This window comes from Arachis hypogaea, chromosome 3, assembly GCF_003086295.3.
Source record: "Arachis hypogaea cultivar Tifrunner chromosome 3, arahy.Tifrunner.gnm2.J5K5, whole genome shotgun sequence".
Taxonomy (NCBI): domain Eukaryota; kingdom Viridiplantae; phylum Streptophyta; class Magnoliopsida; order Fabales; family Fabaceae; genus Arachis; species Arachis hypogaea.
This window is the reverse complement of record NC_092038.1, coordinates 93,951,887-93,964,539: the sequence shown is the minus strand read 5'-3', so window position 1 is coordinate 93,964,539 and position 12,653 is coordinate 93,951,887. Positions and strand designations below refer to the sequence as shown.

General features: G+C 37.4%; 1 protein-coding gene across 1 annotated transcript; it reads left to right on the top strand.

Annotated features, from left to right (window-relative positions):
- Positions 1-427: 427 nt before the first annotated feature.
- On the top strand, positions 428-2,806 carry LOC112790588 (proteasome subunit beta type-2-B). The gene is made up of 3 exons (XM_025833064.2): positions 428-791; positions 883-1,006; positions 2,244-2,806. The coding sequence occupies exons 1-3, from the start codon at positions 634-636 to the stop codon at positions 2,574-2,576; spliced, it is 615 nt and encodes a 204-aa protein (XP_025688849.1). The 5' UTR covers positions 428-633; the 3' UTR covers positions 2,577-2,806.
- Positions 2,807-12,653: the final 9,847 nt, after the last annotated feature.

Sequence of the window (12,653 nt, the reverse complement as noted above, 5' to 3'; positions counted from 1 at the left end):
ATATGAATACAAAACTATTCTAATACAATAAAAATATAAATTAGTGTAGTATTTAAAATTTTAAGCAAATTCATCCATTTAAAAAATTATTTGCTAAATATAATTGAATATTAAATTTTAAAACTTTTAAAAATATCGTTGAGTTAATAATCGTTTTATTTTGTTTATAAAAATTATTTTTATTTATAAATAAATATTTAAATTGATTGCAAAAAATTTTGGATCGAACAATAAATTTTAACTTTTTAAAAGTCTTCAAAAGTTATTTTTGTCATACTGATATTTTTATTATTTTAAAGGAGAATAATTTATTTTATAATAATATTTTTAAAATTTATTTATCTTATAATAAAATTTGTTAGAGACTTATTTATTTAATATAGATATAAAAAATTGATTAAAATAAATTTTTATGACTTTTTGAAAATAAAAGTTTGAATGCCGAAAATATCCAATATATTTACTCTATTTGTTTTTCGTTAACTAATGCAAACTTTTGCGAGTTAAAGTGGTCACTGTGTGTTGGTGTGAGAAGAAGAAGCTGGGAACTCTACTGTTTTTTATTTCGCCGTGAGAGGGGAAAAGAAGATAAAGAGATTCGTGAAGGGAGGAAGAGGAAGAGGAAGAAAGAAGATGGAGTGCGTATTTGGCTTGGTGGGTAACGGGTTCGCGATCGTGGTGGCGGACACGTCGGCGGTTCACAGCATCCTTGTACACAAGTCCAACGAAGACAAGATCATGGTCCTCGACTCCCACAAACTCATCGCCGCCAGCGGTGAGCCGGGTGACAGGTCCCTCTCTCCCTCTTACCTTCTCTCCTTCCTTCTAGAACATTCGATTTTATTTTTATTTCTGAACTCTGTTGGTACTCTCTGGTTGCAGGGTTCAGTTCACCGAGTACATACAGAAGAACGTGGCTCTCTACCAGTTCCGTAATGGGATCCCTTTGACCACTGCCGCCGCTGCCAATTTCACCCGTGGCGAGTTAGCCATCGCTCTTCGCAAGGTAACCCCCATTGTTTTTCCCTTTTCCACAATTTTTGACCTAATTCTTCCTTTTCCCCTGATTTTATGAGTAATTAGGTAAATTTCTTCTTTCTTACTTCAGGCCATGCCTTTCAGCTCCTACTTTGTTATTGTGTGTATTGTTATTTCAGAATCTATGGGATTTTGCCAAATGTTTGTGTTTTAATTATATGATTAGAAAGGATTGTTACCCAGTTTGATCTGTGAAGGGGAACAATTGAGTTGCTTCGGTATGACCTAAAAGGTCATGGGGTCAAGCCCTTGAATCAGCAGCTGCTTGCATAGGTTAGGCTGCCTACTCGAACTCTGCATAACACAGGATGTTTCACACCAGACTGCCCATTTTGTTACTGTGCTTTGGGTTAATCTGTCTATGGATTTTCCTGTGCTTTGGGGGAGGTTCTTGATTGTGATGTGTTTGTGTCAGTTAAGTATTTTGATATTTCTGAGTTGCCGTAGAGATAGGAAGAGTTGGCATCGGAGATGTTTCATGCAGCTGTTCTCTGAAGTCTGAGCTGGATTTTTGTTCTGATGATAATTGTTTGATAGCCATTGTATTGTGGTTGTACTACATTGGAGCTTTATGTTGTACACTTAAACTACACTGAAGCTGTAGACATTCATGGCCATATACAACCTTCGTGTTTAACGCAGTTTTCCTGTACATAAGATTAAGTAAGTACATGGTAAGAAGATGAAATGCTTTCCGCTGTGATCTAACCCTTTCAAACCCACTAGGTGTAGGCTTGTGCACTGGGCTGCATGATCTACAACTAAGTAAGGAGTGATTGAGAGATCTTTCCGTTGTTTAAGATGAAGATGATGTAAAAGGGTTCTCATTGATTCTTGTCCTGTCTATTTAGCATTATTCTTCATGCCATTGCATCATCTAATAACATTTATCTTCTGTATTGATGGGCTGTAATCTATGTTGTGGTGTCCCTGCCTCCCACTTTGAGTTTATTTTATAATAATGCGTTAGCATTTGAGGAAGTAGTTAATGCTCGTTTCTTTTATTAATACTCTCATGTGTTACATATCCTTAAATTTTGTTCATTTTGTGAGGCTATCATCAATAAGAGTTTTGGCTTCCTCTCCCTCTCTCCTTCAACTTGGTTTAACATGGCGAGTCACATATTACATAGCTGTAACCATTAGCATTTACTTGATTTGGATACTGAATTTATATATATATCTGTTTTTTTTTTGTTTGTCAGAACCCCTACTTTGTGAACGTTCTTCTTGCTGGTTATGACAAGGAGACAGGCCCTTCACTTTACTACATTGACTACATTGCGACAATGCACAAGGTTGACAAGGGAGCTTTTGGTTATGGCTCGTACTTTTCGTTGTCAATGATGGACAGACACTACCACAGTGGAATGTCAGTGGAAGAAGCAATTGATCTGGTAGATAAATGCATTATGGAAATCAGGTCGAGGTTGGTTGTGGCACCACCAAACTTTGTTATCAAAATTGTTGACAAGGATGGAGCTAGACAGTATGCATGGCGTGAATCAGTGAAGGATGCTCCAGTTCCCTCAGCTTGAGTTACTATTATTTCGTTCTCTTTGTTGGACCTATTCCCATTTACTCTAGTTTATTTTCTCTATACTCTTCTTCTTGTCGTTTTATCTGAACCTGAATGTTCATTTAGATAATTTTCAAACTCTTGGCCTCTGAATTCTTAAAGGGGACAAATTGTCTTTTGAATTAGCCTTGCTCCCCGTTAAATTGAATTTAGATTGATATATATGATCGGCATCTCTTTTCAGAGGAATTTTATGAGCGAATTTAGATCCACTGAAGGAAGGAGATTAGTAAAAGGAAGGAGATTAGTAAAGTGATAAAATAAATAACTAATTATCAGTGGATGAGCAATTAATTGTCAATTTTCTCGCTTTAGAAGAATTTGATCCTTCGATAATATAAACAAATCCAGTGTATAAACGATTTTAGAAGAATTTGATCCTCCGGTAGCATAAACGATTCGAGGCTATAAGGGATGAGAAACTTATAGCTTCAATAAATTTTTTTTACAATATAATTAGGTATTTATTAAATTATTTCATTTTCAGTTTCTTTTTTATACAAAAATTTCAAATATATAATTACAACAAACACGTATAGATTTAAAGTTCTTTTTCTCCCTATTGTTCAAAATAATCCATTCCAATTAAAATTGCAACCTTTTAAAAATAAAAGAGTAAATTGACAATTAGGTTCCTGAAGATTTTGATTTCGGACTAATTAGTTTTGAAGAAAAAAATTTATCAATTTGGTCTTTTATGATAACAAATGGTGGATATGTGATAAATACTTCACTATCCAAAATTATATCGTTTTCATGCTTATGTGGCAACAACAGAATATATACTACTGTAGATAATGAAATATATGAACAATTCTATTTAGAGCAGGGATGATCTCATTGTTATTGATTCATTTGTTGTTCGGAGTAGTGTCTTTTAAGTATTGAAAGATGATTGGAAAATGATTATTTTACTTATTCATTTTCTAGGATGGACGATAGAGGGAAAAAAAATTTAAGTCTTTGTGGGTGGATATTTTGTCTATTTGAGAATGGAAATTTTGTTCTGTTGAAATTGCTATTTAGTGTATATGCTTTATTTGTTTTAAATGTTGTCTATTTCAATTTGTAAATAGATATGGCATATTTAAGATTATGCAAAACACAAGTCCGAATGAGTTTTGGATGTGTTTATAGACCACTCTCTACTTGGCACTTGCACATGAATATGTAAGGATAAATGAAGGAAGATGTATTTAGCTTGTGCATTGATGACGGAAATTACTGTACTATTACAATAACCCCTTCGGCAAGTATACCGAATTATCGTCAAGTAAAAACTTACAATAGAGTGAGATCGAATCCCATAGAGATTGATTGATTGAGCAATTTAAATCAGTAAGACACTCTAGTTGAACGGATCAGAATTGGGTGATGGATGCATAAATGTAAATAACAAAATTCTAAATGACTTGAAGATAAAGAAACACAGTAAAGTGCTGGGATGTAAATGGCATAGGGTTAAAGTGCAGAATCTTAAATTGCATAAAATAAATGGCAATCAAAGAACAGAAATGTAAATAACTGAATTGTAAAGGGGAATGGGTTGATGAACAGAATTTAAACAAAGCTATAAAGAATAGGGAAGATAAGAATGGGGAAGATTCATTGAGGTTAGGAGATGTTGCATTCTCCGGATTAATTTCAGATCATCTCTTCTTCAATCATGCAACTCATTGACCTCTTAGCAATCATGAGTGATTGAATCCCAATTCCTTGGTAATTCAATCTGTCAAATCTTGATCAATAGTCAATTCTTTGGTCAAATTGCTCATGAAGAGAAATAAACTTGGTTTCTGATTATACTACACATCCTCATAGATCCAAGTAGTGGGTAGATCTAGCGTCACATTTATCTAATCCCCAAACCCATATCTACTCAATGTGAGAAAGGATTTCAAGCATAATTTTATGATTCCTCTTCCAAGGTTCACATAAAACCCAAATACATTCATTCTCTTTTTCAAGATAATCGAATGCTAAGCATGAAGAACGAAATTCCTTCTAGTGAATCAAAGAGAGATGAAGAGAAGAAGAAACTCAAACTAGTATTAATTCATCAAGTACAACAGAGCTCACTCCCCCAATGAGAGGGAGTTTAGCTACTCATAGCTCAGAGAAAGTGCAGGAGATAGAAAAGTGCATAGAAAAGCGTAGTAAAAGTGAAGTGAAAGTAAAAGTTCTAAGTGTCAAAAGTCCCCTTTTCAGTACCCTTTAAGGGATACTTATACTACTCCTAAAATATAATTACAAAAAAGAAATAGAAATTAAAAAATATCCTAACTAACTGAACTTGAAGTCTCTCTCTGCTGGCGTGTGAGGTGGTGTGCCACTTGGATGATCTGGCATGCCACGCCCTCAATGATGCCTCCTCTTATTCTCTGAAGAAATGAACTGGTGTGCCACACCCATTCCCCTTATGAGGTTTAAGCTGGCGTGCCACGCCCAAGACTGGCGTGCCACGCCCTTGATGATGCACTCATTGCATTCCTCTGGAAGAATGAACTGGCGTGCCACGCCCATGACTTGGCATGTCACGCCCCTTGTGAGGGTTGACCTGGCGTTCCATGCCCAAGACTGGCATGCCACACCCTTGAGAAGGTCTTTAAAACTCTTTTCTGAAAAGTTGGCCTGGCGTGCCACGCCTTCAATGGTGCAACAACCTTCCCTCGTTGGCCAAGTGAACTGGCATGCCACGGCTTCGATTATGCATAAATCTTCCTTTCTGGCCAAATGAATTGGCGTGCCATGCCTTCAATGATGCCCAAATCTCCTTCTCTGGCTATTAGAGCTGGCATGCCACGCCCATGTTTGGCGTGCCACACCTTCAACCTGGCATGTCATGCCCATTGTGCATTTTTGCGCAACCTTTCTGGAAACTAGACCTGGCGTGCCACGCCCAGGATTGGTGTGCCACGCCCATAGTGAGATGCTGGGATTCCTTCTCTGGAGAGAAGAGCTGGCATGCCACGCCCATAGTGAGATTATGGGATTCCTTCTCTGGATACAAGAGCTGGCGTGCCACGCCCAGTGTTGGCGTGCCACTCCCACAGTGAGATGCTGGGATTCCTTCTCTGGAGACAAGAGCTGGCGTGCCACGCCCAGGGTTGGCGTGCCACGCCCTTTGCAAATTGATGAGCAACCTTCTCTGGAAATTAGAGCTGGCGTGCCATGCCTAGGGTTGGCGTGCCACACCCACAGTGAGATGCTGGGATTCCTTCTCTGGATACAAGAGCTGGCGTGCCACGCCCCTTATGAGATTTCATTAGCGTGCCACACACATAGACACACCAATCTCGCTTGCTTCAAGTGGCACGCCCAGTTAAGCGCCTACTCTTCTTTGCCTCTTTTGTTGCTCTTTTCTCCTGAAATGCATACAAAAACTAATTTCAAAGCAATGTTCTAATAATTCATGATATAGCTTTTAATAATGCATTAAATCAGTGAGAATTCATCAATTCTATAGACCTCTTTGATGAGAAAAATGTATAGATAATGCAAGTTGTCATGCATGAAGATGCATACAATGTTCAGACAAGGGCACAAAAATCACTATGGCAATGGATTTAGTATTCGTTGTGCTAGGGATGTGGTGGTGGTTTAAATGGTCGAAGCTCCACCATCTGTTAACTTTGCAACAAGCCAGACCACTCCAACTTCAATTGCTAGCACATATTTGATCAAAATTTTCAACCTTCTCCTCTTCCACTCCTAACCTATGCTAACTTTTTGTCAACTCATCCATCTCTATCTAACCACATTACTCACTTATTTGCCATATCATAACCCTACATTGTACATGAATAATGCATATGCATCTACTTCTCTTTCTCCAAGTTGCTCTTTTAGCAATGTCTTTCTATCCCTACTAACAGAGCCACAATTGAATCAATGGTTGGTTGACTAGGTTGTGAAAAGAAGAAGCAAAATTCTTCTTTTGGTTTGAAGTCAACAAAAATGGCTAGAAGTTACAAATGGAGCAAGTTGAAGTTTATAGAAGATTAAAGAACATTATAGAATTAAACTTTGTCTAAAATCAAGTATGTTCTTATCAAGTTGAAAAACTCATGAAGCCACTTGACAAGTTGTCCAACTTGTGTAGTCAAAGTTCTAGTAAAAAATTACAACATGAAGATAAGCTAGATTAGTTGTAATTTTTGACTTATTCAAAGAAATGAGTTATTACATAAGTTGATATTTATCAACTTGTCATGCAACTTGATAAAGATGAATGTTAAAGAAGACTCTAGTACACATACTTGTGCAATTTATGCACAACTTGATAAACTTGTAAACAAAATTCACTTTCACAAAATACTATATATATGGGGTTAAGGTATTTGCTAATGTATGCCATGTTTTCCATAGAATTAGTGAGTGAAACTCAGAGAAAAAAGTAGCAAGGTCTCTCATATGTGTAATTCATTTGTATGAATTTTCAAAATATGTAAGAGAGTATTATAGACTTCTCTATGTATTGTGAGAGACTGTAATTTTTGTCATATTATTTATACTATTGTCTAAATTCTTGTTTAGTTCCATCCATTTCTCATCCACAAATTTTAGTTGCGTTATCTTGTCCCTATTAACTTTGGTACTTAACAGTGGTATCAGAGCTTTAGGTTCTTAATCTTCCACTGCAAAGGGGCAAGTTGGTGTCAAAACCATGGCAACAAAATTTAAGATCAAGAAATTCAATGGGAATAATTTTTTTCTTTGGAAACTGAAGATCAAGGCAATTTTGAAAAAGGAGAATTGGTTAAAAGCAATAGAAAGTAGGCCTTTCGGCACTCCTGATGACAAATGGAAAGAGATGGACGGAAACGTCATTGCCAATTTACATTTGGCTATGGCGGATTTCGTATTATCCAGAATTTTGGAAAAACAGACATCAAAGAAGATTTGAGAGGCACTCATTAAGTTGTACGAGGTAAAGTCACTTCACAACAGAATATTCATAAAAAGGAGGCTATATACTCTTCGTATAAGTGAATTTACATCATTAACGGATTACATCAACAATCTTAATACTGTACTTTTACAACTGACAGCCATGGAGTGTTAGATTGTAGAGAATGAATGTGCTCAACTTCTTCTCCAAAGTTTAGCAGATTCATATGATCAAATCATCATCAACATCACAAATAACAATGTTGCTAATCAACTCCGATTTGATGGTATTGCTGCCACTATTCTTGAAGAAGAAAGTAGGCACAAAAATAAAGATGATTGAATGAAAAGTTTAAATCTAGCAAAAGTTTTGTTGGTGATGAGAAGCAGATCAATGGAACGTGGCTCTAGTGGGAGTCAAAGTCATAGTAAATCAAAGTCTCGAAAGAAGAACCTTACTTGTTACAACTGTGGTAAAAAATGGTACTTGAAGAAAGATTGTTAGTTCAACAAGAAGCACACATAGAAAACTATTGATGCAACTACTTCACATGGTTGTGTTGCAAACACCTCTGATGATGGAGATGTCTTGTGCATCGAAACTACAATTGGTCATGAAGATAATAAACTACTAGCTGATGTCTGGCTATTAGATTGCCTAGCAACATATCACATGACTCTACATCATGAGCGATTTAACACTTATGAACCAATTCAAAAGGATCTATACTCATGGGAGATGATCATGCCTTAGAAATTGTAAGAATCGGTACTATCAAAATTAAGATTTTTGATGGTTGCATCCATATAGTTCAAGGTGTAAGACATGTGAACGGTGACGTGGCGAAAAAATCACCGATTAAAAGTTTATAGAGAAAATAGCGTTGCAAGTATAGCTCTTAACCAATGAAGATTCAGCATATCAATTTAAAAGAGTTGTCACGAAATTTAGAAATAAAAAATATTGGGAGCATGAGTCCCAAGTCGTTTCCTAACTAGTTGCAGAGAGAATGCTAATTTATTAATCAGGGGTTTTCAAGAGAGTTGATTTGAATAATGAGCAATTAACTAGTTGTAAAATAAAAACTAAGAATGATTATTAATATTCTAAATAAAAGGCCTTGATTGGGGGAATGATCAATTGGAAGTTCTATCCTTGTTGGGACCTCTTAGGTGTAGTATTAAAAAGGTTATTGTTTTTACTTAGTTAACCCTTACTAAATAAAGGAAAGTCAAGTGATTGAGCTAACTCTTATTCGCAAATCCTAGTCCTCTCCCTTGGGAAGGTCTAGCGTTAGTAAATACAGAACTTAGCCAACAACTTCCAATTTAATCTTCACTTAAGCCTTCTAACTCAAGTGTCTCCTCTTAATCAACCCCCTTGTCAAGTAGAGAATCTACTCCATTGACATGAATATAATACTCAAAAAAATATAAGAAGAAGACATAATAAATTAAATAAAATAGAGACTGAAATTTAATTAAAAATAAAAGTAATCCTCTGTATCAACAATCCATGAAAATAATCCAATTATCACTCTAAACAAGAGTTAGGAATATGGAATAAATAAAAGAGCAAATAAAGAAACAAACTAGAATAGTAGCTTCAACGGAGGTGATGACTCTTCAATATCCAAAGCAAAAAGCATAAAACTAATAAACTATGAATGTAAAGTGAACCTAGAGGAAGAATAGCTTCTCTCTAGATTCAGATCTAAAATCCTAAAACTATCCTAATGAGAATGTGTTGATGTTCTCTTAAGTCTCTGCATGTTCCCTGGCTTTATTCTGTGTTTTCGAGCCGAAAACTAGGTCAAAACGTGGCCCAAAATCGCCCCCAGCATTTTTTGTTATTTCTGCAGATCGCGCAAGTCATGCGTACACGTCGGTCACGCATGCGGGTCATCCAGCGGTTTTCCTTGTCGCGCGTCTGCATCGTCCACGCGTACGCGTCATTCGTGCAGACTCCAATCCGCGCGTACGCCTCAGGCACACCACGTGTCGCTGCGATTTTCTCCATTCCGCACGCTCGCGTGAGCGACGCGCGCGCGTCGATGCTCGCTGGTCATCTCCTTAGTTTCTTGTGTTCCTTCTATTTTTGCAAGCTTCTTCTCCATTCTCTAAGCCATTCCTACCTTGTAAAGCCTGAAACACTTAACACACGGATCACAGCATCGAATGGTACAAAGGAGAATTGAAATACACAAATTAAAGATCTTTAAGAAGCAAGTTTTCAACCATAAAACAATCTTAGGAAGGGATTGTAAAATCATGCAGTTCATATGAATAAGTGGGTAAAGACTTGATAAAATCACTTAATTAAACACAAGATAAACCATAAAATAGTGGTTTATCAACCTCCCCACACTTAAACATTAGCATGTCCTCATGCTTAAGGAGATAAAATAAACATGTAGGGAAAAGTAAGACTAATGCAATGCAATGCAACCTATGTATATGAATGCAACTATATGCTAAGATGATTTTGTCTACTTGGTTAAAAGTAAATAAATTCTTCAAGACAAACATAAATCAAATTCCACTAATTATACAGTGAAGACAGGTAAACTTGTAAGAAGACAGCTCATGAAAGCAGGGAACATAAAATTTAAGCATTGGACCCTTACTGATGGTGTATGTGCACTCTAATCACTCAAGTGTATAGGGTAATCACTCTACTCTTCTCTAGTCATGCTTTTTAAATTTTATTCTTCACCTAACCAATCAACAAATAATTAATGTACCAATACAAACATCATGAGGTCTTTTCAAGGTTGTAATGGGGCCAAGGTAAAGGTAAGGATATATATATATATATATAGTTAAGTGAGCTATAAATTGAATCCTTTGATTAACCTAAGCTCTTACCTATACATACTTTATAAACTTTTAAATTCATGCCTAGCTACCCAAAATTCCCCACTTTTGCATTACATACTTATGCATCACCCTTTCTTTTAATTTTTATCGCATATGCATTGATCTTTTCATTAACTTAACTTAGCATTGGGGTAATTTTGTCTCCTTATTTAATTACTTAATTACTTTGAATGTTTTTTTTAAATAAAATATATAAAAATAAACATAACTTTATCAATGCACATGGACTTTTAATTTTTTGGTCTTACATGAGTAGGTACCCAAATTTCCTTTATTTTATCATGACATGTTCCTTTATTAACCCATGTTCCCACGATCTTTCCACACTCAATTGATACACAATCTCTAACTTAAGCTAACCAATGATTCAACTGGGGTATTTAATTGTTTTTCTGCTTGAGGTTAGTGATGTGGTAAAATATAGAATAAATGGAGATTTAAAAGGCTCAAAGTGGCTAACAAGGGTAATTGAAAAGGTAGGCTATTTTGGGATAAGTGAGCTAAAACAATTAATGGCCTCAATCATATGCATGCATATAAATACACTAACTATTGGACTGATGACTTACATCATCTACCCTTTTTCTTGCATAAAAAAGACCATAAAAGGGGCATAATCTCATTTGATCATTGCAATTCATGCCTTAATTGATGAATATCAAGTACATTGCTTTGAAATGAGTTTGTGCTGGATTTCAGGTGGAGAAGATATCAAAAATGGGAAAGAAAACAACAAAACAAGTGGGGCGTGTGAAGCATGCGTGCCACTTGGAACAGACACCATAAAGATGTATTGGCATGGCACGCCAGAAGCTGGGCGTGACACGCTGGTACAACATTCCAGAGAGCAAAAATGAAGACCATCAAAGGGGCGTGGCACGCGAATTCGTTACTAGAAGAACCATTACTATGGCGTGCCACTTTGTGTCGAAGGCATGGCACGCCAGCCCCAGAGTACACTAGGGCGTGCCACTTGAGGACCAAGGAGTGGAACGCCAAGTCTAAAAGACCCACAATTGAATGGGCATGCCACTTGAGCAACAAGGCGCGGCACGCCAGTGAACAAGGAGACAATGCAAAAGCTGGGCATGTCACTTGGTATCGAAGGTGTGGCACGCCAGCTCAAGAAGTCCCACTAAGGCGTGCCACTTGAGTAATGAGGCGTGGCACGCCAGCACCTAAGGAGGCCAAATAAAGCTGGGCGTGCCACTTTGTATCGAAGGTGTGGCACACCAGCTCAATCATCTCACTTTAGCGTGCCACTTGAACATCCAGGCATGGCACGCCAACCTCTGGGACCATGGCAAATGAAGGGGGTGACACGCTAGTCTCGTGGCATGGCACACTGGTAGTGTTTTCTAGAGGAAGAATTAAAGGGCCAGTGAACTCAGGCGTGCCACTTGGGAGATGAGGCGTGGCACGCCAGCAAGAAGATGAAGCAAATGAAGGGCGTGACACGCCAGTCTCATGTCGTGGCACGATGGTAGTATTTTCCAGAGAGGAAGAAGAGGAGCCAATGAACTCAAGCGTGCCACTTGGATGACGAGGCATGGCACGCCGGCAAGAGGGTGAAGCTTTAAGAAGGGTGTGGCACGCCAAACCCTGGGCGTGCTACGCTGGTACAAATTTCCAGAAGCATAGAGATAAGGAAGATGACCTTGGGCGTGCCACTTTGGCTCGAAGGCGTGGCACGCCAGAGGTTAAACAGAGGATGGAGTGCCACTTGAATAGAGAGGCGTGACACGCCAAATCAGAAACAAGAAGGAGCATGACACGCCAGAGAAGCGCCAGTCACACGCCAGCTGGAAGATCACATTTGTTGAGTTTCTTTTCCCTCCAAATTGTAATTTTCTTTTCACTTTTGTAATTTTCTTTTATTTTCTAGATCTAGGAGTAGTATAAATACCCTTGGAAGTATTGGAAAAAAGGGGTTAGCAAGTCACAGAGTTGAGTTTTGGGATTTCACTTTTTAGTTTTCACACGTCATCTCTTCCATCTTTTGTACTTTCTCTTTGAGCTATGAGTAGCTAAATTCCCTCTCATTGAGAGAGGGAGCTCTATTGTACTTGATGGATTAATGATAGTAAATTTCTTCTTCTCTTCATCTTCTCTTTGATTTGCTAGAAGGAATTTTGATATTCATGCTTAGTGTTCAATTAACTTGGAAAAGAGATTGAATGCAAAATGGGTTTCATAGGAACCTTGGAAAAGGAAACATGAAACCATGCTAGAAATCCCTTCTCACACTTGAGTAAAATCTGGATTT